The sequence below is a fragment of the Melozone crissalis genome, unplaced genomic scaffold (genome assembly GCF_028551555.1).
Source record: "Melozone crissalis strain CALT ecotype California unplaced genomic scaffold, PUWL_Pcris_2 ptg000081l_1, whole genome shotgun sequence".
Lineage (NCBI taxonomy): Eukaryota > Metazoa > Chordata > Aves > Passeriformes > Passerellidae > Melozone > Melozone crissalis.
The window spans coordinates 8,575,259-8,602,007 of NW_026535858.1; the positions used below are offsets into that span (position 1 = coordinate 8,575,259).

Below are 26,749 nucleotides of genomic sequence, written 5' to 3' on the forward strand. Positions count from 1 at the left end.
TGCTGTCCAGCAGTTTTCACTTTCTCTTGAAAGCAGTTTCTTGTTAAAAGCAGAATGAATACATATAAATAATACATCTTTTGGAAATTTCAGCATGGAAATACCTTTCTCCTAGTCAGTGTGGGAGAAGCAGTAGAAAGGCAAAAAACCCCATGTATTTTGCCTTCCAGCAACTGGAAGGCAAAATACATCTGCTAGCTCATTTTTTGTAGCATCTAAATCAAGATTTTAAGCTCAGCTCAGTGCCTTCAGACCTGTTAAATATATACAGAGCTTCCCTGAAACATTTTTATCATTTGTAGTAATTTATTTATGTGCATTGTGTATAATAATGTGATTGATATTTGAAGTGTGGCTTTGAAAAAGCCCTGAAATGGATCTGGAAGTCCAACCCAGTTGCACAATCTTTTTGTCTTTTCCATGTATGTTAAGGATGAAAAAGCCCTAAAATGGTTCTGGAAGTCCAACCCAGTTGCATAATCTTTTTGTGTTCCTTTCCATGTATGTTAAGGGTGAAAAAGCCCTAAAATGGTTCTGGAAGTCCAACCCAGTTGCATAATCTTTTTATGTTCCTTTCCATGTATGTTAAGGATGAAAGAGCCCTAAAATGGTTCTGGAAGTCTAACCCAGTTGCATAAATTTTCTCTCTCCCTTTCCATGTACGTAAAGGATGAATTGCAGAGACTTTTGGATTTGCTGAAGGAGCAAGGCCCCTTGCCTGAGGAGCAGCTGCAGAAGCTGTGGATTGAGATGAATGATTTTATTGTTGCTCTGCCAGCAGTGCAGCCCTCTGCCAAGAGAGAAGGCTTTGTCACAGTCCCTGATGTGACATGGGCAGACATTGGAGCCCTGGAGGATGTTCGGGAGGAGCTGACTATGGCAATATTGGTATGGCCCAACCTTCCTTCCAAAGAGCTTCTGCACTCCCCCCTGTGCAGGAAATAAACCTGTTTATTTTCAATACTTATTTAAGATATAGGGGTGTTTTGCAATTATTGTATTTGTGGGGTGCCCCGTGGCAGGAGGGAGTGATAAATCTGACTCCATGCTCTCAGAAGGCTAATTTATTATTTTATGATACTATATTATATTAAAGAATACTAAACTAAACTATACTAAAGAATACAGAAAGGATACAGACAGAAGGCTAAAAAGATAATAATGAAAACTCACGACTCTTTCCAGAGCCTTTACCCTGGTTGGCCAATAAGTCAAAACAATTCACATAAAACCAATGAAACAATCACCTGTTGGATAAATAATCTCCAAACACTTTCCACATGTGAGCACAACACAGGAGAAGCAAATGAGATAAGAATTTATTTTACTTTTTCTCTGAGGCATCTCAGCCTCCCAGGAGAAAATCTTGGGCAAATGGATTTTTCAGAAAATATGACAGTGACAAAATATCTTTATTTAAAACAGTCAAGCTTGTATAATTTACTTCAGAATTTGTTTCAAGTCTGCTGTTTAGATTTAATATTTTGCTTTTTGTATTAATGCTTTCAGTGTCTTTGAATTGCTCAATGTTTAAGTATTTTAGAAGTTGTGTACCAATAACCTTGGTTATGCAACTACCGCACAAAGAGTTGAGACTACTTAGCTGGAAGCTTAGCAATCTTGCTGCCAATCAGAGGGAAACTTAACGTTAACACCTTTAGGTAACTTTGGTGAATAAAATCCTTGCCTCTGAATAAAGGTATTTCTCCCATTTAGGGGGAATTAGCAGTGCAAGATACTAAGGTGCTGGTTGAATATTTATTCTTTTAGTCTATAAAAAATGGGAATAAAGAACTTACTGTGAGTGATTTTTCATCCAGCTGTAACTAAAATGAAAAGTTTCATGTTTTCTTTGTGCCAGAGGTAATGATGATAATTTCTTTTTCAGGCACCTGTGAGAAACCCAGAGCAGTTCAAAGCTCTGGGCCTGACTACTCCAGCTGGTGTCCTGCTTGCCGGGCCTCCAGGGTGTGGCAAAACACTGTTAGCTAAGGTAATGCATTTCCTAAACATCATTAAAAGCACTGGAGAGTCCTCTTGAAGTGGAAGTTTTTGTAGGATTAGTCTGGATCATAGTGCAAGAAGTTGGCCTTTTGCACCACATTTCATCAGAAATCTAAATTTAGGCCTTTGTGCTGAAGTTACTTGATTTTTCTTGCCTAAAGTTACAACTTGGCTTGAATGGAGTGGGAATTCCTGCAAAATTTGAAGGAATGAAGTTGATTAAGGAAGAAGTAGCAAAGATGAGAAGAAGCTCTATTGGATAACCACTATAGTTCTATGGAATATTTTACTGTAGCTAAATTATGTGTTTGGGAGTACTCTGCAACTCTTACTGAAAATACTTCTGTTTTGCTTCTTGAGCATTTCAGTTCTTACCACATCTCCATGTAAATGCAGATAATCATGCAAATTTCAGATTGTTTCTCATTTTGTCTTCAGGTGCTTTTATGGAGTTGAGTATCTCTCTAACTCCCATAATTATTGGACATTCTTCAGCTGGTGGGGTGTGAATCTAGAACTGCCTCATCAGACAGAGAGAGAACACATTGCTAAATTCCCTGCTCCCCTCCCACTCTTAATGGCATATAATTATACTTTGTACTGTTTTCTATATTTTGCAAACAGTTGCTGACTGTGTGTTCCTCCCCTTAGATTTGTTTATTACTCCATGGACAGAACCCAAGCAGACATGATGAATGTGTGTTTAAGATGTATATTTATATCTTTATCTATATCTATCTCACTTTACCTTTTCTACAGGCTGTGGCAAATGAGTCTGGACTGAACTTCATATCTGTGAAAGGTCCTGAGCTGCTAAATATGGTATGTGCTAATCATGGGGCTTTTGTTATATATGGGATTCTTCTCCAAAATGTGAGGCAAGCAAAATTCCTGATAATTACACAACTGATACTGGTGCAGCTGAAATTGCCTTATTGAACCTCTCCTTAAAGTTTTCAGCAGTGAAGTTGTTCATGTGAAAAGAAAAAAAGTCACATGTGCAGCTTAAATATTTATCTTAGTTTAAATTACGTGGCAGGTAACCCTTCTTGACTTGAAGGAGGGTTTCTAAATGACCAACTACATGCATCACTACTTTTCTATAGCATGGAGGTTTTAAATGTCAACAGATAAAAGTGCTGTAATTCAAATTTTCAAAGCACTGGACTTTAGAAGTGCTGTGATGTAACTTCAGTCCTTTTCAAAGAGAATGTGTTGAACTGGGCAAGGTGGCTGCAGCTCCATTATCAGTAATGTGGAAGCTGAAACCCACATACTGGATTTGATTGATCTCATAAAAATGTTTTTATATGTCTGCTTCAAGTACTGATACAGGCAGGAAATAAAACAGTTAATGAGGAGCCCAACTTCTGGTGGAATACAGAGAAAATGCTTGGCTGTGGTTCAGAGACTTTGTTAACATATAAATTGAATCAAAACATGTTTGTTTGGAAAAAGTTAAGTGTTTGCATTTACAACTTCATAGCTCCTGTTCCTACAATTCAGCATTCAAAGGGAAATTCTGGCTGACCTATCAGTTCCCTACCACCGAGCCCCTGTCTTCAGGCAGCAACTCTGTGAACTTCAGATGCTCATTGTGTTCACATTGCTCACTGGGTTTGTTCGTGAACAGCTGAACAACAGGGTCCTTAATTAAGACTCATTTGTTAATTCTCATCACCAAAATGATGGCAAGTTACAGTTCTTGCCCAGAAAAAAGGAATTCTGTTAAACTTTGAATGTTCTGCAAATTGTCAAAAGTCAACTAGTGACAGTTCCCATGTAAATCATGATCAGTGAGGAAGCAGAGACAAGAGACACTTGTCAGGAAAAAAGACAGATTACTAGATTGCATTTCTCCCTTGCAAAGTACCTTAAATAGTGTTTAAAACTATTTATTTTTTTTTCCCAAGCAAAATCTCTGTGCCTTACACTGTTTCAAGCTGTTTCTCTTGCTGTTGCAGTACGTGGGTGAAAGCGAGCGTGCCGTACGCCAGGTGTTCCAGAGGGCTCAGAATTCTGCCCCCTGTGTGATTTTCTTTGATGAAGTTGATGCTTTGTGCCCTCGCAGGTCTGACCGTGAGGTGAGTCTGCCTTGAGAGATCTCCCCAAATAAATGCTTTCACTTGCAACTTTTGGAACATTGCAGGCAACAGAAGTACCCAGAAGTATTTCCCAAGTATTACCCCAGTATTTTTCAAGAAAGGCAATCCACTAGGCTTTTATTTGAGGGAAATAATGTTGATCAAATTTTATAAAGCTTAACACTTTTTTTTGTATGCATATATGAAAAAAAAAATATCCAGAGAAATTCAGGTTAAGCTGTAGCCGCATTTCTCTCCACAGAGAAAAGAAAGGCATGATTCTTCCCAAGAATATTTCTGGGTTTCACATTCTCTGAACATCAGAGAAAGGAGAAACAATTCTTATCTTATATTTGCTATGCCTGTGTTTGTGCCAAAGTAGAATGCAATATGGAGATTGTTTACCCAAATTGATGGTGTTTTGTTTCCTTGGCCTATCAGGGCCAAGTGTGTTTGTTGGGACTGTGGGGTGACAGTCATGGGATTCTGTGCAGAGTGGAGTGCTTGGCAGATTCAGTTTAGATGTAATGTAATATAATGTAATATAGTATAGAATAATATAGTATAATAAAGTAATCTATTAGCCTTTTGATAAGGTACGATGGGTCATTGCAGGAAGCAGAAGTACCCAGAAGTATTTCCCAAGTATTACCCCAGTATTTTTCAAGAAAGGCAATCCACTAGGCTTTTATTTGAGGGAAATAATGTTGATCAAATTTTATAAAGCTTAACACTTTTTTTTGTATGTATATATGAAAAAAAATATCCAGAGAAATTCAGGTTAAGCTGTAGCCGCATTTCTCTCCACAGAGAAAAGCAAGGCACGATTCTTCCCAAGAATATTTCTGGGTTTCACATTCTCTGAACCTCAGAGAAAGGAGAAACAATTCTTATCTTATATTTGCTGTGCCTGTGTTTGTGCAAAAGGAGAATGCAATATGGAGATTGTTTACCCAAAGTGATGGTGTTTTGTTTCCTTGGCCTGTGAGGGCCAGGTGTGTGTGTGTGTGTCAGGACTGTTGGGTGACAGTCATGGGATTCTGTGCAGAGTGGAGTGCTTGGCAGATTCAGTTTAGATATGATGTAATATAATGTAATATAGTATAGAATAATATAGTATATGTAATAGTAATAGTATTAGTAATAGTATAGTAGTGTAATATAGTATAGAATAATATAGTATAATGAAGTAATTAATTAGCATGTTGATAAGATGGAGTCAGATGCATCATTTCTCTCCCCCTCAGCAAGGACAAAAATATCATTGATATTAAGCTATTAAGTTTGTTTATAGCCTGTCACTACTATGGAATTACTGTTTACCTCTCAGTACCTCACCTGCTTAAAATGTTGTTTCAGAGGTTTCTGTATTTAAGAACTCGTTTCCCTCAAGAAACTGAATATTGAGAAATTTTGTGTCTTCTTGTTGAGGTAGATATCAGAATGACTAGTACAAATATTTATATGTATTCTTTTAAGTGAATCCTTTAGTTTTGATGGGAAAGAAAATTGCCATGTGTTAAAATACATGGGAAATGTATGGGATGGAGATGTACTGAGAGTATGAGAGAAGGAATCCACAATGCAGCTCCATTGAAAGTGTTTAAAAGAAATTTTTTCTTTGAGTACAATATTTCAGTGCAGGGACTTAGTAGATCTTTTGTTTCTTGAAATATTGGCATTCCCACTGTTTTTTTTTGATTTGTTGACCGATTTCTCCCCCCAAAGTCAGGAGCCAGCGTGCGGGTGGTGAACCAGCTCCTCACCGAGATGGACGGGCTGCAGCAGCGACAGCAGGTTTTCATTATGGCTGCCACAAACAGGCCAGGTGAGCAGCCAGAGGTCACAAACAAGGAATCACACATCCTTGGGTCTCTTTTAACAAAGTCATGTGTTCCTAAATATTTGAATTCTGCAACTAAGCGCTCAAAATTACAGTGTCTGCTCAAATCCAAAGCTTTTCTGATCAGTTCATCATGTTCATGTGGTATTGTGAGATAAAGCAATCTCTTTAAAATGTGTCTCACTTAGCACCTGGTACCATTGCTGTTAAAAAGCTTTGAAAGACCTTTGACTGCTGTGGTTTACCTCCTTGCAATGTAGAAGCATAAAAGAAACCTAAATTTTTTTTTCTTTTTTTACTGCTTAAATTGATTTTCTATCCTAAGCAACTTTATAGTTTTCTGCTATATATCTTTTTTTTTTTTTTTTGCCTTAAGACATCTGTCTCATGTTAAGTCATTTTTCCATTTGCTTATCTTTTGCTTCCTGGGCTCTGTGTTCCACACTAGACTCTGTTTGGAGCAGTTACTCTTCTGTTGCTTCATGTCCAGCTTGGATATTAACAACTGTGTTTGCTCCCTCTCTGGCTCTTCAGTTTTTGGCAGCTCTTGCAATTGCAGCAGCATCTTCTCAGTTAATAGGCTAAACACTGATGTCTGCTTTACAAACATCATGTGTTTTACAGGCAAATTTCTATCTCTGTTTCTGGGTTTGTTTTGTATTATGGAGAAGCTTTGTGTTTTACACATAGCAAGAAACCTGTCTTTCCTGAATTTGAATTCCATGTAGAGGCTGTGGGTTGTAGATAAAGGAATTTGTTGTCAGTTTAGAAAGAAAACAAGCACAAAGGTGTTGCACTTCCTTGGTTATGATTATTTTCCTGAATATTGCAAGTGAAATGAAATACAGGGTTACAAATCTGTCTTGGTAAAACCATACTGGTGTGGGTACCACAATTCTGGAAAGAACCTCTGCACCTAGAACAGGTATTTGGCAAATTCCTACTTACAGTGACACACAGTTATTTCTTACCTGCATGTATTAAGTAAGGACAAGATGTAGTTTTGCTGAGAAATGGCTTAACAGGAAAAATAGTAGCATGGCTATTTTGGATATAACTTGGAAGGTGGGAAAGTTAAAATACTTGATATTGCTTTTGTTCTATAAATTAAGGATAATTTGGTCTGAAATCATCTAGAGTAGGCTACTATTAGGTGAGATTTTTTTTTTCCAATGTTCAAAAGCCTTAAAGATTTGGAGGAAGACCTTCCTATGTCTCAAATTCTTTGCACCATGACAGACTTTCAAGCCTTCCACATGGTGAAGTATGAGCAGTAGGGGCTTAAATCTCTACCTGCTTATAAAAATTCTTTGACTTAAAGTGTCAGGTGTTCCTGGCATGAGCTTGCTGGTCCTGAGCTATCTAAAGCAATGCAGAATAGAAAATAAGAAAATAAGGTTATGCTGTGTATAGGTGTACCAAGAGTGTTGGTGGGTTGCCTTAGCAAAGAGATCTCTCCCTAAATTAGCTGTGCTGTTACAAGCATTTGTATCAAGCAGCCCTGTTTGGAAATGTTTCACAAGGGCTTCATATCTAATTACTGACTTGTCATTAGCTCTGGCTGTTAAATTAGCTGGGGCTGGGAATTCCACATCCAGCTGTACTTCCTGCACTGCCTCCTCAGCTGCTTGGGCAGGGGGCCAGTCCTTTTTTGGGCTCCTCTTTGTCATTTTTCTGAGCCAAGGATTCCTCTGTGCAAGCACTCCAGCAGCTTCACCAGGGCCAGCTTAGGGGAAATATTGCTCAGATGTTAATTTCAAAATATAAATATTTATGTGTGGCAGGTTTGTCCTAATTCCTTGGCTTAGATATACACTGATTCTGTGCTTGCTTACAGGTCTGATTTTCATGCATATGTGAAATAGACACCTGTCAGTTGTTAATTCCCCTCTCTATAAGCCTTTTACAAAGTGCATTTTTACCCTTATGTGGTTAGGAACTACCTCTGGAATGGCTTTAGGATATTTTCTCCCCCTTCAGTTTTAAAAAGTCACTATCACCTTTTTCAGCTGCAGTGGCAGATCTACTGTTTGACCATACAGGAATAGTTAAAATTACAAAACTTTACCAAATAATGAGGTTTGGGCTCATATTTGAGGGCAGCTGGGAAATGTGTAAGGCATGAAATCAGCAGTGTATTTTTAGTCAGTGACATTGGTGAAAAAAGGGGATTTGAGGTAAAAATGCCAAATGCAAAGAAAATGCAAAGGCAGGGTTATCAAATACAATTAATTTCTATTTATTGAATTTGTATGAATTTATATCCTTCAATTTGGTGATTTTATCTTGATAAAGATACAAGGAGTTGTTTTACCAGCATAATAAAAATATTTTTTTTTCAGCTGGAAGATGGCATTTGGATAGGGTGGGTGTCTTGCTTCAGAAGGACTATGCAGATATATATATATGTGTGTGTATATGTATATATATGTGTGTGTGCATATATATATAAATATATATATATAGACACACACAAAAATATAAATATATATATAAATATATAAATATAAATATAAATATAATATATATATATATGCACACACACACATATATATACATTTTGGGAAGGTTTAGACCATAAATTTTTCCTGTGATATTTGCAATTGTCAATATGAGGAAATAGAGTTTCATCAGGACAATTTCTACTGAAGTTGTGGTTAACCTGGGGAAACTGATGTTTCCCTCCTGTAGTGTATTCACTGTTCATGGGCCCTAGGAGGAGGCAGTGCTCACCAAATGAGGTTTTGCTGGTTTGGTCTGTGTAGTTGAAAGGAGCACACTGCAGGTAGAGAGCAGTGAATTCTGTGCTAGTAAAGCACTCTTAACCACCTTAAGAGTGCAAAGCCCAAGCAGAGATTTGTAGGACAGGCATAGCTTAGACTGGCTGGTATAATGAACTAATTCCCTCAAACAATTAAAGTTGTGCTGCCTGAAAAGGTTTTTAAATCTTTGTAAGAAAGATTTTTCTGTCCTACTTGTGGTGAGTAGAGGTTCTGCTGGGGAGGGGAGTTGTGTAATGTAAAGCTAAATAATATTATGTGTCCCAGCAGAACTTCTGCAGTCTTCCACTGAGCCAGTGCTGTGAACTGAGATCTCATGGTTTTTAATCCTTGTTGGTATAATTTATTGGGAGAGAAAATGGATTTTCAAGATGCTTCTTTTTTTAGAATGATGGCATAGCTTTGAGAATTGGTTGCTGGTACTGTTCATGGCTGTTGTGTTTGCTGAAATCCTTGTGCAATAGGAAGAGTCTTCTCTCATAAGTTATTATTACTGTTGTTGTTATTGTTGTTATTATTGTTGTTATTGTTTAGGAGTAGTTAGGACAGCAGTGGCTCAACCACTTTTGGCATCAAGGTTTATTCCTGGCACAGTTGTTGTAGTGAGGTGTTGGCACCTGGGACAAAGTACTACTGTGAAATGCTGGTGGTTTTTACCCAAATTCTCTTTTATATAGCCTTTAAACACTTGCAAGGCTTTAAATCCCATGTTGGCAAAAGGGGAGGCACAATAGATTGGTTCCTTTGTTTATCATCTACAATCTGCAAGTGGTAATTCTTATTCTGGCAGTGCTGAAAAAAGCCTTTGGTATGCCCTAAAAAGCAGGATATTTGAATGTTTTTGCATTTACTCACTGACTTTGAGTGTCCTCTGCAGATATTTCTTGACTCCTCCTAAATCAGCAGGGATGCAATATTCCCAAGTCGATCTCTTTCCACCTAAATGCAGAATCAATGTCAGACTTTGTCTGAAGAGGATTAAACTTTTAACGCTTTTGGTATTATTAGAGAGTGGTGAAAAAATAGAGGCAGAAATGTCTTGTCTTGTTAGCACCTGTATGGGTCACAATAATTAAATTCTTTTCCAGCCTTCCTTTCCCAAATTCAAGACTAAATACTGCACAACAGGCAAACACTACTGTTGAATAAAATCTGTAATTTCCCACAACTTTCTAGCTACCAGCTTGAATTGCAGGATGGGAGACTGCTGCTTTCTGCTCTTCCCTTGCTTCCCCAGGCTTTGCACATTATAAACTCCTTAGAGAAATGCTGCCCAAGGCATCAGCAGCATTTCCCCTGGGATCTAGGGAGCTGTTTGTCATGTGAGGAAACAAGACAAGACAGTGATTTAAAACTGGACATAAATTGTGGTGATGTCTTGCTTTTATTCATGGCCTCTTTCTCTAGCTTGCTTCAATTAATTCTTGCAAAATTCCTCTTCTGCTCTTACCTTTGAGCACAATCCTGGTTTCAGTGAGTTCTATTTTTGTTGGCAAGTTTATTTTCATTTTTTTAGAGCTATTCACCTGAACCACATGTTTTGAAACACAATTAAAAAAATAATCACCAGTCTTTAACAATAGTTACAGTTTGGGTTTGGGCATTGTTTATGTTTTTACCTGTTTATACATGTTGCTGAATTAAAGGCAAGATAAGATCTAAGAAAAGCACTTAATACATGAGGCATGGAACAATTTCTTTCATAATAGTTCTAACTCACACAAATGATATTTCTGCATTTCAGCAGCCCTTGAGTGTTGTGTACCTTTGACAGTAACTTCAGTTGTTAAGTGCAGCTCAGAAAAGCTTTCTGGGCTTCTGAGCCTGCATTTCAGAACATCACTAATGGGAGGGCCTAGGTCTTGTGTGCTTCAAATATATTTTTAAAAGCTTGAGTGAAGCATGGGAGAAGTTTGATGGACTCACACAGCAGCTGTCATTGCTTGTATGCACTGACCTTCTGTAAATGTGCTTGGCTGCTCTACAGCTGAGATAAGACATGAATAATCAGCTAGAAATGATGTGGGACTAAGATTCTATTATAGAGCAATGGAATGTCCCTGTGTAGGAATTCATGCACAGATACTTTCAAAAATTTGCAGTAGTTTGAAGAGCAGTGTAGCAAACTGAAATGTGACTTCATTCTCTAGAGGTTAGTGCCTGTTTGAACCCTTAAAAACAGCAAGGAATGGATGTACTGTAAATATCTTCTCATGCAATTTTGTCATATTATTTGGAAAATTATACTACTGTCCTCTAATGACCACTTCAGAAAGGCAGGAAATTATTAACATTTCTCCCAGTAGAAATATATTCTGTCTGTGAGGCAACTGCTTGGAAAAGGAGTGCTGTGTTTCATCACATTTCCATCCTTCACTTTCCTTCCAGCTTGAGGGATAATAATAGGCTTGGAAAGAGGTATCTGCAATAACTGCCTTAATTTCATTAAAATGGTAAATGTATCTAAAATGAGTTGACTCTCTTCTGTTGAGATAAGTTTTAAGAGAATAGATATGGAGGGAGTGCTGTGATTTACCAGGGTGGAATGCTTTGAAATTCCTTCAAGGGGTGCCTTGTTCAGTTCTTTTAAATGGATATGAATGCATCTAATGAGTTTGTCCAATGAGTAAATATTAATTTTCTGGGTTATGTGATGAGTTTTCAAGAACTTGAGGCCCAGATCTGGACCAGAAGAATGAAATGAGTTGATTCATAAGGAGATGAGGAGTGTAGCTCTGTGTTTCAGACTTTGGTGTGGTTTTGTTGCTGTAAACCACCATTACTGCAGCTTATCTGGTTCTGTCAGTTGTGGTAATTTTTTGAATGCAGGCAGTGTGATAATTTCCATCCAAAAAGGTGAATGCAACTTCTTCATATTGTTGGACAAATAGCAAGTACCATGTTGTCAGTGTGCAAAATGGAAACTGTGTTTTCCATAGCAAGCTTAATATTTTTAAATATTATTTAGTACTTTATTTTTGGAACATTAGAATGGGGAAATCAGCAAGTGCTGGTGTTGTAATGCAGGCCCTATTGAGAGTATTTGTTTTGGTGTTTGTAACAGATCCTTTGAGTGAACTTTGCCATCTCCTATTAATGATGTGATAAGGAACACAGAAACAGGAAAGTGCACTTGTGTCAAAAGCAAGACAAAGTGTCATCTGGAACAATGCACAGATGTATAAAGAAGATGTTTCTGTCTGTGCCTGCCACAGCAGGGATTCTGTTTAACTCTTGTTTCATCTGGTCTGGATTAAATTAATACAAGTAATTCCTTTTTTTTTTCTCATAATTCTCATCACATTAGCATCTGCATGAGCTGATTTTTCTTCCATAGATTTTTCTGCCCATGACTGCTGTATCCTAGGGGGAGGAAAAAGCTTTTGTCCAAGAAAAAGATAACAGAGTTGTCCTTTAAGCATAACTGAGAGAGCAACTTGAACAAAACCATGCCCATCTTTAAAAAGTGGATCAGGACCATACTGTGGTAGGATCAGGCAGTTCAAGTGTTGACAGAGTTAAACAGACTTTTTTAATTTGCAAAAAAAGTGATAGTTTAACTTCCCTGCTACTGTTTTAGGGCTTGGGTGGTGTCTGGCACTGCACAGTAAAGATTAGCAGCTTCACTTCTTGCAGTCCTTCACCTTTAATGTACAGGAATGAAATAATTTGTCTGTGAGCTCTGTTCTGTCAGGAGGGCAGAGCCAATGCAGGCTGGTGGCAGCTTCATTGGGAGGCCTTGATAATTTCCAGCTTCAGACTGAGATGGAATCATCAACTGTCACTTCAGGGAGAGGTTCTTGCAGTAACTATAATTTATATACTTTCAAATAGGCTGTTATAGTAAAAATGTAGATTTCTTTATATCTTCTGTGAGTGCTTCTGTGACTTTGCTGCTCTCATTACTGTGGCATGTAGGATATCACAGAGAGAGATTCACAAATGATTTAGGTTGGAAAAAATCTTAAAGATCATGGAGTTCACCTGTTAACCCAGCACTGCCAAATCTGCCATTAAACTGTCCCCAAATATCACATCTAGAGGTCTTTTCAGTACCTCCAGGGATGGTGACTCCACAGAATTCCTTAGTGAAACAGATGAATACCATTATTGGGTTTTGGTAGATAGGGAAATAGGGCATCAAGAAGCCTTGAGAAACATCATGCAGGCAGTTTGTGCTGAAACACAGACAAGAATTGAGGCTTTTCCAGGTTATATGCCCTGTCTGTATCTCTTGTTACACAAATAGTCAGTATTTACATCCTGACTGACTCTGTGTACATTTGGTATCACAGCCTGTGGTGTTAAAAGGCAGCTGCACTTTCTGTTACTCTTAAGCTTTGAATGGTTTTCTAGAAACATTTGTGATAATTTTTGTTTCTTTATTTCTCCACACATAATAAATTTGGAGTCTGTAGCTCTCCCTGGGAAACTAATTGTGTACTTTGCAGCTATTTTTGGTATTTTCCTGGGTTTCCTGTTTTACCATTGAGATAACCATGATGTAATAGAAATACAAATGACCAATAAAATTAAGTTTGCATATGGATGGTTGTGATTGGCCCTGTGTGCTTGTTATGCTTGGCCTATCATTGTCCCTTTGGGTAGAGTTCCTTCCAGTAGAAGAAACCGCTACTAATTAATGTGGAATTCCTCAGCAAAAATGTTCTAATTCTGTATTGCCAAATATAGAATTGTCCTCTTATGTGAAGAGATGAAACTGGGATTTATGAGCCATCATTCATCAGCTGTGGCTTAATTTTACTGGCTGTTAGGGACTTGTTGGCAAAAATGAAACTTTTTCATAAAGCTCAGAGGTTTAAATGCATGAGCATGACACAAATGCTTCTTTGAGTCTTGATACAAACATGCATGTATTCCTTGTCATGTGCAGGTATTCCTAAGGGTGCAACTCATTTCTGGATTAATTCTTTTCTCTTTTTCCTCTCCCTAAGATATCATTGACCCAGCTATCCTGAGGCCTGGTAGGCTGGATAAAACACTCTATGTGGGTTTGCCACCACCTGCAGATCGACTTGCTATTCTAAAAACCATCACCAAAGTGAGTATTTGGAATATATCCTTCATTTTGAAGCTTGGTGGAATGCTGTAAGACAAATTAAATGTTACAAAGAATTGCAGGATCCTGTCTCATGAAACACTTTCCATGAGGTCATAAAAATAATCCCTGAGCCCATCTGCTGTTAAATTTGCTCTGGGACTGCAAGGGGCTGATGAATCTTGGGTAAAGCAAACCTGTTAAACACAGAAGTTGCTGCCTTGATAGTCACAGCTTGAACAGATTTAATGACAAAATTCCTATCAGAGTGAGTAATGTGCCTGGAAGTGTTTTGTAAGCTTTTTTTGGGGGGTTCCAGACATTCAACAGAATGATTCACAGGCTCCATCTGGATTTGCTCAACAGTAGTTGTGACACCTAATTTGCTTTAGGATGAAAAGGAGCTTGTGTTGATTGAGGTTGTGTGTTAAAGTAAATGTGAAAATGTACAATATGTGCTTTCATGGGTCCTCCCTGTGGTGGACAGCACAATCTGCCACTTCAGACACTTGGATTATAGAATTCTGGGAGTGTTTCTCCAGGTAGGGCACAGCAGGAATCAAGGCCTTAAAAAAGAACATAAAAAGCATATTAATTACTTGGATATTTCCTACTTTTTTTCCAGTAGATCATCATTGATTTTTAAGACCAGGTGTTCTGTCAGATCTTGAATTGAGCTGCAAAGGAAACAAAGTCTTTGCTCTAGAGGAAAGACAGCATTATGAGAAGTCTGGCAAGAATTGTTTAGTGTATTTGTAATTAGGGATAATCCAGACTTGTGGACTTGTGTAACCTTAAAGTTGTGGTGTACAGGCAATAGTTGATTCAGAATTCAGAAAGTGAGAACTTGTTCCAGCCTGTTCTTTCATGCCAAAATGGATGTTCTCAGGGTGACCTCTCATTACAAATTCAGGATGTGAGACTTTCCTTTCCTTCATTTGTTCTGTGCTTTGCTTCATGGATGGAAATAGATTAAGATTAATGGGGGATTAGATTCCCCCATTTGCTATTTGCAGTAGACAAGTTTGTTGTTTCTAAGTTTTACAGAAATACTTCAGTTCATACTTTTTACAACCCTGTTCTTAATGTCCTTCATGAGATGTTGAGAGGAATTGAGTGTAACATCTCTGAATACTGTAAGGAATCACAATTTTTATTTTACCAGATTTATTTTTAAAGGCAATTAGGGTGTAGGGGAATAGTGTAGCAGAGCTTGGTGCTTTGCTGCCTTCCCTGGAGCAGAGGTGGCATTGAACAGAGCTGATTTCTGTCACTCTCACAGCCACACCAAGGTACAGGAACCCCCCTGGCAAGGGCAGGATCACTCATGGACAACTCTGAGCACAAGGAACTGTACTGAGTCCTCACTTCATCTCTGGCTTCCTCTTGTGTGCCAGTGACCAGCTGGCTGTTGGGAAGAACTGTTTGAATTTCCCATCAGGAATCAAACTCAGAATTGCATTTACTGCCATAAATCCTGGGTGAGGTCCCTGGAAGGTGTCTTTGCTCCCTTCTCCTGGGAATCTTTGTGCCTACAATCCTGTCTTCCTGTTGGGATAACACCAGGAGGAGTGGCAGTGGGATGTGGTAACCCTGTTATTATCCCACTGCCAGAATATTTTTGTCTTCTGCTGACATCAGCTTTGATGTGACCTTATCTGCTTAGGGGCCTTCCTGACAGCAGGAATACCTTGCACAGTGTTTGTCAGCTTGGTTTCTGTGGATCCCCTCACTGGTTATCATGTTGTTTATCTTCCTTTTTGGAATGCAAGATGCTTTCATGCATGCTTAATTCACAGTAATCTGGTTATTTTGATTACAAATCCTTGTGGTGAATGAGGAGTTAACTCCCACACATCTTTAAAGATTTATCTGAAAGAAGAACATGGAGTAGGAAGAGGGGAAAATGTTTTAAATTAATTGAAATGCTTTAATTTTTGTCAGATTTCATCCATGCATTCTAGGTGAGGAAGTGTGAAAAATTTGAGAACATATTTGCTCAAGGCCAGAGAAAACAAAATGTTTGGTGCAGATGTGAGTGGCTTCTGAATGCTGCCATGCATTCCCAGAAATCTCCTAGGAATACGTGCACAGCATGTGGAAACTGAATCCTTGCTGAGTGAAAACAGGGATGCTTGGAAAGGCAGCATGAGGGGCAGAAAAGGGACTTGGGGGGAGGAACAGGCTGTCAGGAACACAGCCTAAATGTGGTTGTGAAAGGCTTTTATTTCAGTGAACTTGTACAAATCAGTCATTCCCAATTATGCACATGATGCAAGAGAAGCCTGCCTCCACATGTTTCAGGTGCTGCTGCACTTAAACCTTCCTGGAAGCTGCATCAAGCTCCTCTGCTGCACAGAGCTGGGCTCCAGAGCAGGGAGAGCAAAAAATGCCACAAAATATGTTAAATCTATTGTATTTGCTCCACAAAACAATAGATTGAACATTTCTTTATAGCAGAGGAGGCATTTCTCTGGCTTGCAGTTGCCTATAAGAATTACTAAAGTATCCCATATGAAGTTGTAACCTTGTTTCCAGGTTAAAGTCTCTCCTTTCAGGATGTTTTCAAATCAGGCTGCTCCTTTTCCTTTTTGTTGTGGTGTTATTCTGGATTTTTTCCCTTTCTAACTGCTAAAGATTCATTCAAGATTGTTTCCTTACTCTGCCTAGTCCTTGACTGTTCCACTGTCTGTTAGGTATTCAAGTATTTTAACTTGCCAGGTTAAATACACATTTTATTTTTGTGTATTTATAAAATACACATTTTATTTTTTTCTCTTGAAGGTATTGTAGGTATGCAGTGTATTAATTCCTCTGAAGGAGTCAGAAAATATTTATGTGAATTTTTGCATTTCTGTCAAATGAGTGTCTGGCAGAAATGTATCATTTTATCCTAAAAGTGTTCCTTCCTGTCAAAACTCAGATATTGTTTGATCAAAGAGACATCTTGAATCTCTGTACTATCATGATAATCTTTTACTGTTGTCTAAGGATAACAGGAGGATCTCCAAGCTTACAGTGTTTGGAAATTTTGTTGGCTAGTTTCAAATACCATTTGAAATTGAAATATCATTTAAGACTTTTGCTGTTGGAAATGCAAAAATAATAACAAAAGAAACCACTTCTGGAATCTTTCTGGAGGAAGCAGTAATAATATGGAAAAGTAGTGTCCAAAAATCTACAGTATATCTAAACTCCTATGAAACCTAAATGGAAAACTTCTAAGTTTGAAAATCTATATCCAGAATATAAAAGATAGACAATTAATTTAGTCTTAAATGTGATAAGACTAAACTGATATGCCTATTGCTTAGCTGTTTGATTTCAACACCCAGTAAAACCAGATGAAGTTCAGCTAAACAAGCTGCTGAAACAACCAACTTTTATTAAAAATAAGCCCACATATGGAATAAAGTTGTTGTTACAATGCCCTGGGGCAGGCTGGCCATCATTTCCTTAGAAAAAGTCTAATCTGTGGGTGGCAAGTTAAAATTCACCATTGCTTAACATTTCCTAATTAAATGGTTGTAAGGCTGATTATCCTTCTTGCCAGTTTGAGGTTAAAAATATTTATATTTGTGGATATTGCAGGAATCTTGTCAGATACTTATATGATTCCTGATTAAAGGAACTTCATCACTTCAGGGATGGTAGATGTAAAAGAAACAAAATTTTCTTCCCTTCTCTTTTTGCTTACCTCAACCCCTTTAGGATGGCACCAGGCCTCCCCTGGGCAGTGATGTGAGCCTGGAGGAAATTGCTTACAGTGAGCACTGTGATTGTTACACGTGAGTATCTTCTACTTTCGACTTTCACACTTCATGTGCAGTGCCAGCAGTCTTTGGTGCATGATGAGCTGTGTTTTGTTGGTATTATTAATAGGGTTTTTTAACTTTATAAACCTTTTCCCTTGTGGTTTTTTTTCCCCCAAGAAGTTGGTAGGAATATATGGATACTAAATCTTCATCTGGAATGGTCTTCACATTGCAAATACAGAACAGTGGAGGCCTTTTGGTTTTCTTTGGTTTTATTTTATGATTCTTGCATCATCTGAGGAACAAAGAGCCCTCTCTAGGTTGTGGGCCCATACACAATGGTGATGAAAGCAAATTGGTGAAGCAGCCATAACCAGCGTGTTCTGTCACAGGGTTGAGAGCAATCTGTTTGACAAAGGATTGCTTTTATTCCATTCCAGCTTTGGGAATAGCAAGGTGTGGCTTTAGGGAAAGCTTGATGACCATACCTGTCACAATAATTTGCAGTTATGGTCCATAAAATTTAAAAAAGCTTTAAGCTATTCAATAATTTAGTAATACTCAGTGTTTTTAAGGAGCTCACAAAAGATAAACTTTATGACAGGCTGCTTGCCATAATATTACTGGGAAAGATGAGTAATTTTTCTTTCTACACCTTTCACTCACTGGTTTATAGTCCAGAGGTTTTTTGTTCAGTGTGTGGAGGTTTTGGTTTGGGTTTTTTTTTTTTTTTTTTTTTTTTTGTGGATTTTTTGTTTGAGATTTTGTTGTTGGTTGTGGGTTTTTTGATGCTTGGGTTTTTCCTTATTTTGAGTTTAGGGGTTTTGTGTGTGTGGGTTTTTGTTGTGGGTTTTGATGTCTTTGGTTTTGTTTTATTTGGGGTTTTTGTTTTATCTGGTTTGGTTTAATTTTTGATGTTTAAATACTTTTGCCTAGTACCCCCAAATGAAGCATGTGGAGTTAATTTTGAAATTTTTTTTGATTCAATGACTTTCACCAGCTGAAAGACTGGTGAAAGCTGTTCCAGTTCCAGGAAACTGGAAAGAAATACTTAAACTGATCTGACCATGCTGTGTGGATACTATTAAGAGCATGTTTACTGTTGATGCAGCTTTGAGCAACTCTTTTTGTAATGCTGAGGGATTTCATTTGAATTTCTCATAAGATTTATTAAAAAAAGAAGTTATGTTCCCAAGAAGTGGCACAGTATTAATCAACCCTTTGGCATTTTCAAAGATGCTGAATGGGGGTTTTGCCTCTTCCCTTGTTCCTCATTAATTTCATCTTAATTTGTGGCTAAAATCTGAAGGTGAAGGTTGCAGAGTGCATAATCATCAGGCCTCTTCCCAGTGTTCTTAAGATGAAATTTGGACAGCACAACCAAATTTTAATGTCATTTTTAGTGTGTTTCTATATACCATCAGCAAACCAGCAATTTATCAGAAATTTATCCCCAAATAACCTGTTGTTTGTATCTCTAGAGGGGCAGACCTTTCAGCTCTGGTACGTGAGGCTTCCATTTGTGCCTTGAGACAGGAGATGGCCCTGCAGAATACTCAAAGCAAGAAGGGTAAGAGAGCTTTAAAAAGAAAATCTTAACTGAACAGTGACAAGGTAAATGGAATAAAAAGTATTTAAAGTAGTTGAAGACAAGCATAAGGCTGTGAAAGCTGTACATCACTGATTGATTGACTTCTGAGCAAAACAAAAATTGAGTGACATAAGGGGAGGTAGGGGAAGGTGCAGGAAAAATGGTTATGCCAGAAGCCAGCACAATTCTGTTTTTTTAAAGAATTGAAGGTTGCAACCTTAAAGAAAAGTTTCTGTTAAATGGTTATGTAACCTGATTATTTTCTAGACTAAATAAATACACCTTTGCCAATTTTCCCTGTCACTATCAGAGACTGTGTCACTGATGTATTTGGAGGAGGGTTGCAAACTGCACATTCCCTGATTTCCTACCTTTGGCACCCAGCTGTGTTGTGTAACTGAACACGTACACCCAGCTCTGATGGACTTGGGACAATCTGTGCCACTTTTGATCTTTGGTGCTTGGCTCATCAGTGCCTCTTGCCAGGACTTTAACAGGAAGTTATGAATTGATTCAAGTACAATCTCTGCCCTTTCATTATCTGTCTGCACTGCTGCTTTAAGTTGTATTTTTGTGGGGATTTTTAAATTATAGATTGAAACTTTTATATAAAATGCCTGTCTGTTTAGATTTCTTCCCAGTAATTTTGTTTGTTATTTAATCTTTAAGCCAAAATGCAAAGCTAAGATGGAATTGTGACTTTTCAGATTAAGTCCTTGGAAAATATTGTGGGCTTTCATTATGCCCCTGATTTCTAAGAGCAACACTGGTATTTTAATGGCTTTGGATGATTCTTTTTGACCTAGTACCTATCCAATCTTGCCTGGAATTTAGCAACAGTAGATTACCAGAGCACAGTCTGTATTCCCTGTTCTGAGGCAACAAGCATGTTCAGCTAGAGGAGGAAAAATCCCTGAGCTATAAAAACCTTCCCTGTTGTGTGACTTGGTTACCCATTTTGCTTGCTGTAGCTGGCTAAAACTCTTGATTTGAGGTAGAAATATCTGAGTTTATCCTGATCATTTTTATAATTGAATATAATTATTTTTATAATTGAATATTCTGCTGTTCGGAATACAGCAGGCTTTATTTAAAGCTGTCCATCCCTTGAATTCAGCCTTCACAGTCAGGATTGCAGCCTGAGCATTGACTGTGTGAATGTGTAGGCAGCCAGCAAGTCCATAATACATGTACAGCTTGATTTGCATGCTTATAGCAGCTTGCTTGGACTGACCTTGATTGGTATGAAAACATGTGAGGTGGTCTCTGATTTGAGACCCTGTTCATTTTTACCTTCAAGATAAAGACTGGGGATTTTGTTCCTTCAGTGTTGGGCAGGACAAGCTCAGCTGCCTCCCCCCCCACACTCTGCTGAGTGTCCTCCTCAGTCACTCCTTTGCAATCAGGGCTGCTCCTCTCTGTTCTGGAGAAACTGTTGCAACTTCTTGTTATACCTGATGTTTTCCCTCTGGAATAAAATCAGGGGTGTGGTTTTTTTTAACACTTGGCAGTGGTTTGCTTGAAGGTGCTTTTAGAAAGTGAAATGTCAAGATATCCTTTTGGTGATATTAGGAGAATTCAGAAATTCTACTGCTGATTTGATCATGTTAGTCACTATGGTCTAAGAATTCCCAGATACAGAAGTTTGTAGGGGAAATTCCTAACAACTGGGCAGATTTTCACTTTTATGCAGCACCCCTGCATTTCCTCATTGTTGGGGCAGCACTGAATGCTCAGAAAGGTTCACTGTCATTTGCAAACTTGGAGTTTCACTTCTGCCTCCCTTTTCCAAACCACTGAGGATGGTGCATGAAAGTGGTTTCAGCAGCACTGCCAGAGTGGGACCCACCCTGCTGCAGCAGTTCTGCAGTTTCTGTCAGGCTCCTCAGAAACTCTGCAACACCATGTGCTCCTGGTGACTTCTTCCCATTGACATTTTAGGTCACCTGTTGAGCTTAATCTTGTGTATTTATTTCAGACAGATCTAGTCACACAGAATGTACAGGATATGAGAAGTAGAGAGAGAGTCCTACTCCTATTTCAGCTGCAGTGACAAATACAGACCTTCTAAACCGTGACCCTTTTTGTACATTTTTGTAGGAGACAGCCAGTGGTCCCACATCACCTGCAGTCTGTAAGGCTGATCCTAAGCAGAGAATCTATGAGAATTTTTGTTAGAGCAGTTAAAAGCAAGTGTGGTTTAGCAAGTGAGAAGAAAGTTTTGCATCTTTGCAATTGAATTTGAAAAGCAAGATATGGTCCTTGTTTGATAGGAACCATGTATCCCTCACTCACCTATGTAAACAGGAAAACTCCAATTTCATATTTAGAGTTTTAAGTACATTGTCTTATTTTAAAAAGATTGTACTTGTTGATATACTTCATAATTTTAATGAAGTATAAATAACAATATAAATGTTAACAGTATAAATGCTTTTAAATAATAAAACATTTGTACTACTTATTCAGATTAAGGGTTTGGTCATCAGAAATCAAGGCAAAGTGTGTTAAAGCAAGTAGCCAAGGTCTAGATTACTCACAGCTATATTTTGGACAAGTTTTTATCACATAATAAGCATGAAGCAGTCTGACTTAACCTGAAGTGAGAGGTCAGCTACCTAGCAGGAGATTTTCTCTCTCCCTGTAGCCTTGTCACAGTTTGATTAAAAATTACATGCCTAAAAACAAAAGTGAAAGCAAAATTAAATTCTCCTATCTTTATTGTTTTATGGAGTTTTAATGATTCAGTCTAAAAGTCATCTGTCTTCTGGGAAAGTCCCAATTTGAACATTTTTCTTACTGTAAAAAGCATTTCCTTCGGGTAATAAGAACTGTAGGCTATTTGCTCTTCTCCTTAACACCTTAGACAAGGTATATTTAATTTTTGATTCAGTATCTTCCATTTGCTTTTTAGCCTTTTACTGTATCAGCAGAAGATTTTTGTTCAACTAGGACTCAAAATATATTAATGTTGAGAGTTTTTTCATGTTGGGACATCCCATTTAATGTGGCAGAGGTGGAAATAAAAACCATAATCATCCTAATGAAAGGGATTAAAAGAATGCACCCTACAAGACTACAGTTTGTATTTCTGACATATCTGGTACCTGTGCACAGTGTTAGCTGGCAATTATTTATGTAGTGGCATCTTAGGATTTTTAAATCCAGATTAAACAAGGTATTTCCCTGTGAGAGCAGAGGAACCTATGACTTATTTGATGTATGCTTATGTTTTAACATACTAAGAAAACCTGTTCAATAGGTTATTATGAGGAATAATTACTGTGGAGAGCTGCATTAAGGTCAAAAAGGCAATTTGCATAAACTTAAACACAGGGAGTTGTAGCAGTCAAATCTTTCATCACTTCTGTGTAATGCCAGCTAAAGCAATGATATAAAGCCAATTACTTAGAAATTGAGTAGAATTGCAATGATAGCAAAATGTTTTCTAGATACTTCTTAAATAACAGGCAAGTTTAATATTGAATTTATGTTTAAAAAAAAGCCCAGAAGTGGAAGCAGCAGAATTTGAGGGATTCACTTCCAGAAAGGCTATGGGAATTCAGGTAGTTAGGTTTCATGAATGCTGCCTTGAAATACATGCAACAGTCACTTGGTTGTCACTTGTCTGCAATTTCAGTCATTTATCATGCTTTGTTCTTTAAGCAGAAATCAAGATTTCTCGTAAACACTTTGAAGAAGCTTTCAGGAAAGTGAAGTCTTCAGTGTCCAAACAGGTAAGGTAAAATTCCAGTATGTAAAGCTCATTACTCCCTTGGGAAGGACACTGCTGATGCTGGAGGCTGCTGGGAGTGGTTAAGGTGGATTTCAAACTGACACTGCCTGATTCTGCATTAAACAAACCTGGTGTTTGTGATAAGGTGAAAATTAAAGCCTCCCTTTTCAGCTGCAGATGGTGCACTGTGTGTAGATGGCTCACCAAGTTATCAAGGTTATTTTTTACTGTGGTGCCTTGGACTTCACTGACATTCCCAGATTGATTATTAACCTGGCCCTAAGCTCTTATGTCTGCTGAGCTCTCAGTGTAAAGTCAAGGCCTTCAGTGTGCACCACATCCTGCCACAACTTTTCCTCCCCTGTGATGATGACACACAAAGATGCTCAGATGTGCAAGAGATGTAAATTTGAGATGGGACACAAAACACACTTTGTGATCTCAGTTATTTCTTATCACTCTTTTCATCGTTTGGATTTGTCAAGGAAGTTTGTTGTAAGTGTTTCCTTGTGCCCTTTTCCTTTTAACTGAGAGGAAAGCAGTTCAGTCATGTTAATTACTATAATTTTGAAGTTAATATATAGGAATTGCTATTATTGCAGAGCTTATGTCTAGGTCTCCATGTCTTGCCAAGAGTGTGCTGTACTGCAGCCAGAAAACAATAATGTATTCACATGTAGCACTACCCAGAGAGAAGTTAGTAAACTATTTACATTTCATTTTTATTGTATTTTGGTGGTCAGTGACCTTTCATAAAATTAAAAGTAATCTGTGGCTCCCAGAACCTTTAAAGGTGATATTGGCTGTTGTTTTCCCTTTGCTAATCACTAAACAAACAGCCACAAAAATTTAAAACATCTCCTCTAACATGGCAATGACAGTTAAGTATTAGAACATATTCCTTCTGGTTAACAAAAATGTTATTCTGCATCTCAAAGGCAGCTTAAATATCACATATCTGAGAGTCCTATAATTTCAATTATAGGAGAGGGCAATTCTGAAGACTTGTCAGTTAGGTATTTTGAAATATCTTTTGCAATACAAGATACTTATTTCCCATTTCCAGCTGCTGCTTCCTATCTGCTAGACAAATTCAGTCTGACAAAAACTACAGACTTTGCTATGACACTGGAAAATTTTTTAAAAAGGCAAAAAAGCTGCATCTTATCTAGTGCACCTACCTCTACTATCTCATACACATCTGGTTTTGGTTTAATTGGTTGACTAATGATAAACAAAAAAATTCTTTAAGCTGTGGGCAGACATCACCTTCTGAAGCCAGGTATTTCAGTGGGAGTATTCTGCTCCTCAGAGCTCTCATTTTGAGTGACCAGTGAAAGGGTTAAGGAACAGCAAAGGCTTATCGTGCCTGTTCATGGTGCAGAACTAGAGGGGGGAGGAAAGTGTCAGTTCAGCAGCTCCTGTGGTGAGGAGGGCACTGCCTCCTCAGTGGAGCTGCCATCCAACCCAGCGTGGCAACAGGAACTGTAAGAACCTGCCTGAGGCCTCTGGGAATTACACACCAGTGTAATTCTCCCTGCACAGCCTCATTTGTGAGCCAGGCTAGTGGAGGTTTGCCTTCTTCAGGTTTTTGTTTGTAAATGTTTTAAAATGCAGCTCGTGACTCATAGAGCTGGTTTGTTTCACTTGCTTAAATAATACACAAAGTCACTTTTAAATACTGTGTAATTTTTTACCACTGTCTCAGGTATTTTTTTCCTCTTCTCTTGGCACTGTTAGGATCAAATAATGTATGAAGAGCTGCAGAAGTCACTGTGCAGGTGACACATTTGGACAATTCCCAAAAGAGACTCGCTACACTGGTGAAGAGTTCTGCAGTGCCTGTTTTCAAGAGGCAAGTTGCAAAGAAGCTGTACTAAATCTCTCTCAACTTTTTATTCTTTTTATACCTGAAAAAATGATCATCACAAGCTACTGCTCCAAAGCATCCTTAATTTAACTGTCTCCAGAATAAAAGATACAATACATGCTTCCTTCTTACAACCATTTACATTTTCCAAATGAATGCTTTTAGTGTTAAAAAGCTAACACCCTTCTGATCTATTTGGTGCCCTGAATCAGAAATCCCTGAAGCACAGGCCAACCCTTCCAGCTGTTTACACTGCTCAAACAGCTGTTTTCAACCACCAGAGAAAATTGCTGTTTTCCAGAACAAGGACACTGAAAGAAGCTGTGAAAGTAGGCTGGGAAAGTGCTGCACTGGATGTTATCACACCATTAATCATGCATTTTCCAAGGACAGTGACACATGAGTGTGCCAGCTACTCTGAGCTGCTCACAGCTTCCTTCCACCTCACCAAAATAATCTGCCCACAGATGGCTGGCTGGGAGGGTCATCTAGGAGAGAGTAGAGTTTGGAAATGGAAAAGTGCTATGATACTATGATTCAACCTAGGAAACATTTGAGTTAAGAGGTACTTAACAAGCTGGTGCTTAATTATTTTCCTTAAACAGATGAATTTTCAGAATTGGGAAGCATCCAAGTTAAGACAAAACACTGAAAAGTGACAGATTATGGAACCTGCCAGCCTTCAGGGAAAAACCCCAGTGAAATAGTTTTTGTAGGCAACATTTAATCTCCTACTTGAATTCTTTTAAACAAATACCCTGAACAACCAGATCTAACTACAAGACTGACCTTGATAGAGAATAGTACCTTACATCTTAAATTCTTCTCAGAATTGCCAGCTGACAAGAAATCTTGCTGCACCTTTTTACCCAAAGGTACATGTTTGAAGGCTATCAGATGTAACTTAGCACCATAGACTTGCATTTTAAAAATACTGATGATCATGGCAGCTTGTTCTTAGCACTGGGATTTTTGCTCAACATGGGATGACATTCCCTCCCTCTCCCAAAGAACTTGGTGCCTGAGTGACTCAAATCCTGACTCATCATACTAACAAATTAAGTCCCTGGATATAAAGCAGATGCTGATGATGTGCCTCAGCTTTTAATTGTAAATCAGACTTGAAGCTTCAGCTATGATTCCCAGAAATCCAAGATGAAGCATCATCATTTTCAATCAATACCAGGTTGGGAGGAAACCTCAATGATCAATGATCATCTGGTTCAAGCTTTCTTGGCAAAAAGCACAGTCTAGACATGATGGGCCAGCACCCTGTCCATCTGAACCTTACAAGTGTCTGCCATTGGGGAATCCACCACTGCCCTGGGGAGATTTTTCACAATAGCTTTCAACTACTGGAATAGTTTTTCCTCATTTCCAATTTGAAGCACCCCTTACCCCTCATGTTTTCCATGTCACCCCTGTAAAAAGGGAATCTCCCTCCATCTTTGTAACCAGCCCTGGAACATGGTGCTGAGTTCTCTCTAAGCTTCATTTTCTCAAGTCTGCACAAACACATTTCTCTCAGTCTTAGCTCATCATACTACAACAGTATAATAATAATAATAATGATGCACTCGATTCACTTGAGTGGAACAAGATTAAGTGATTTCTCCTTTATGGATATACAGAGAAGATTCCTGCCACCATACCTGAGGATAGCTGCAGATGATGACCTTAAGCAGGAGTGGAGTCCTCAAGTCCTGGCACACCCACCTGAGAATTTTCCTTTCTTTTTATGATGATATTCCTGTGTATGTATGGAGCAAGAAAGCAAAGTAGGGCTTGAAAGGCAAGAGAAGGGAAGAAATGCTACCAAGGTGTAGGGAGATAGAATATAAGAAAATAAAGATAGTGTAGAAAGCAATCTCAGCCCCAAGAATTTGCAGCTGGGCCAATTATCAAAGATTAGGAGCAGGCCTGACTTTACCAGGCCCCAGCTGTAACCAGTGAGAAGAGGAGGCTCTAAAAGAGTGGGGTGGCTGGGTGAGAAGGGAACTGGGGTCAGTGGCTGCTTTGTGAAGAAG

General features: G+C 38.3%; 1 protein-coding gene across 2 annotated transcripts in view; it reads left to right on the forward strand.

Annotated features, from left to right (window-relative positions):
* Positions 1–24,859, forward strand: part of NVL (nuclear VCP like) — a 41,192-nt gene extending 16,333 nt beyond the window's left edge. Inside the window, exons 14-23 of one of the 2 annotated variants that reach the window (XM_054290449.1) lie at positions 670–888; positions 1,889–1,993; positions 2,764–2,826; positions 3,969–4,088; positions 5,817–5,916; positions 13,667–13,773; positions 17,482–17,558; positions 19,007–19,095; positions 22,783–22,853; positions 24,593–24,859. In XM_054290449.1, coding sequence (XP_054146424.1) covers positions 670–888; positions 1,889–1,993; positions 2,764–2,826; positions 3,969–4,088; positions 5,817–5,916; positions 13,667–13,773; positions 17,482–17,558; positions 19,007–19,095; positions 22,783–22,853; positions 24,593–24,637 — 996 coding nt within the window. In that variant the 3' untranslated portion in view covers positions 24,638–24,859. The remainder of the gene's footprint in view (positions 1–669; positions 889–1,888; positions 1,994–2,763; positions 2,827–3,968; positions 4,089–5,816; positions 5,917–13,666; positions 13,774–17,481; positions 17,559–19,006; positions 19,096–22,782; positions 22,854–24,592) is intronic. The other variant, XM_054290450.1, reaches the window with a different exon arrangement.
* The last annotated feature ends 1,890 nt before the right edge of the window (positions 24,860–26,749 follow it).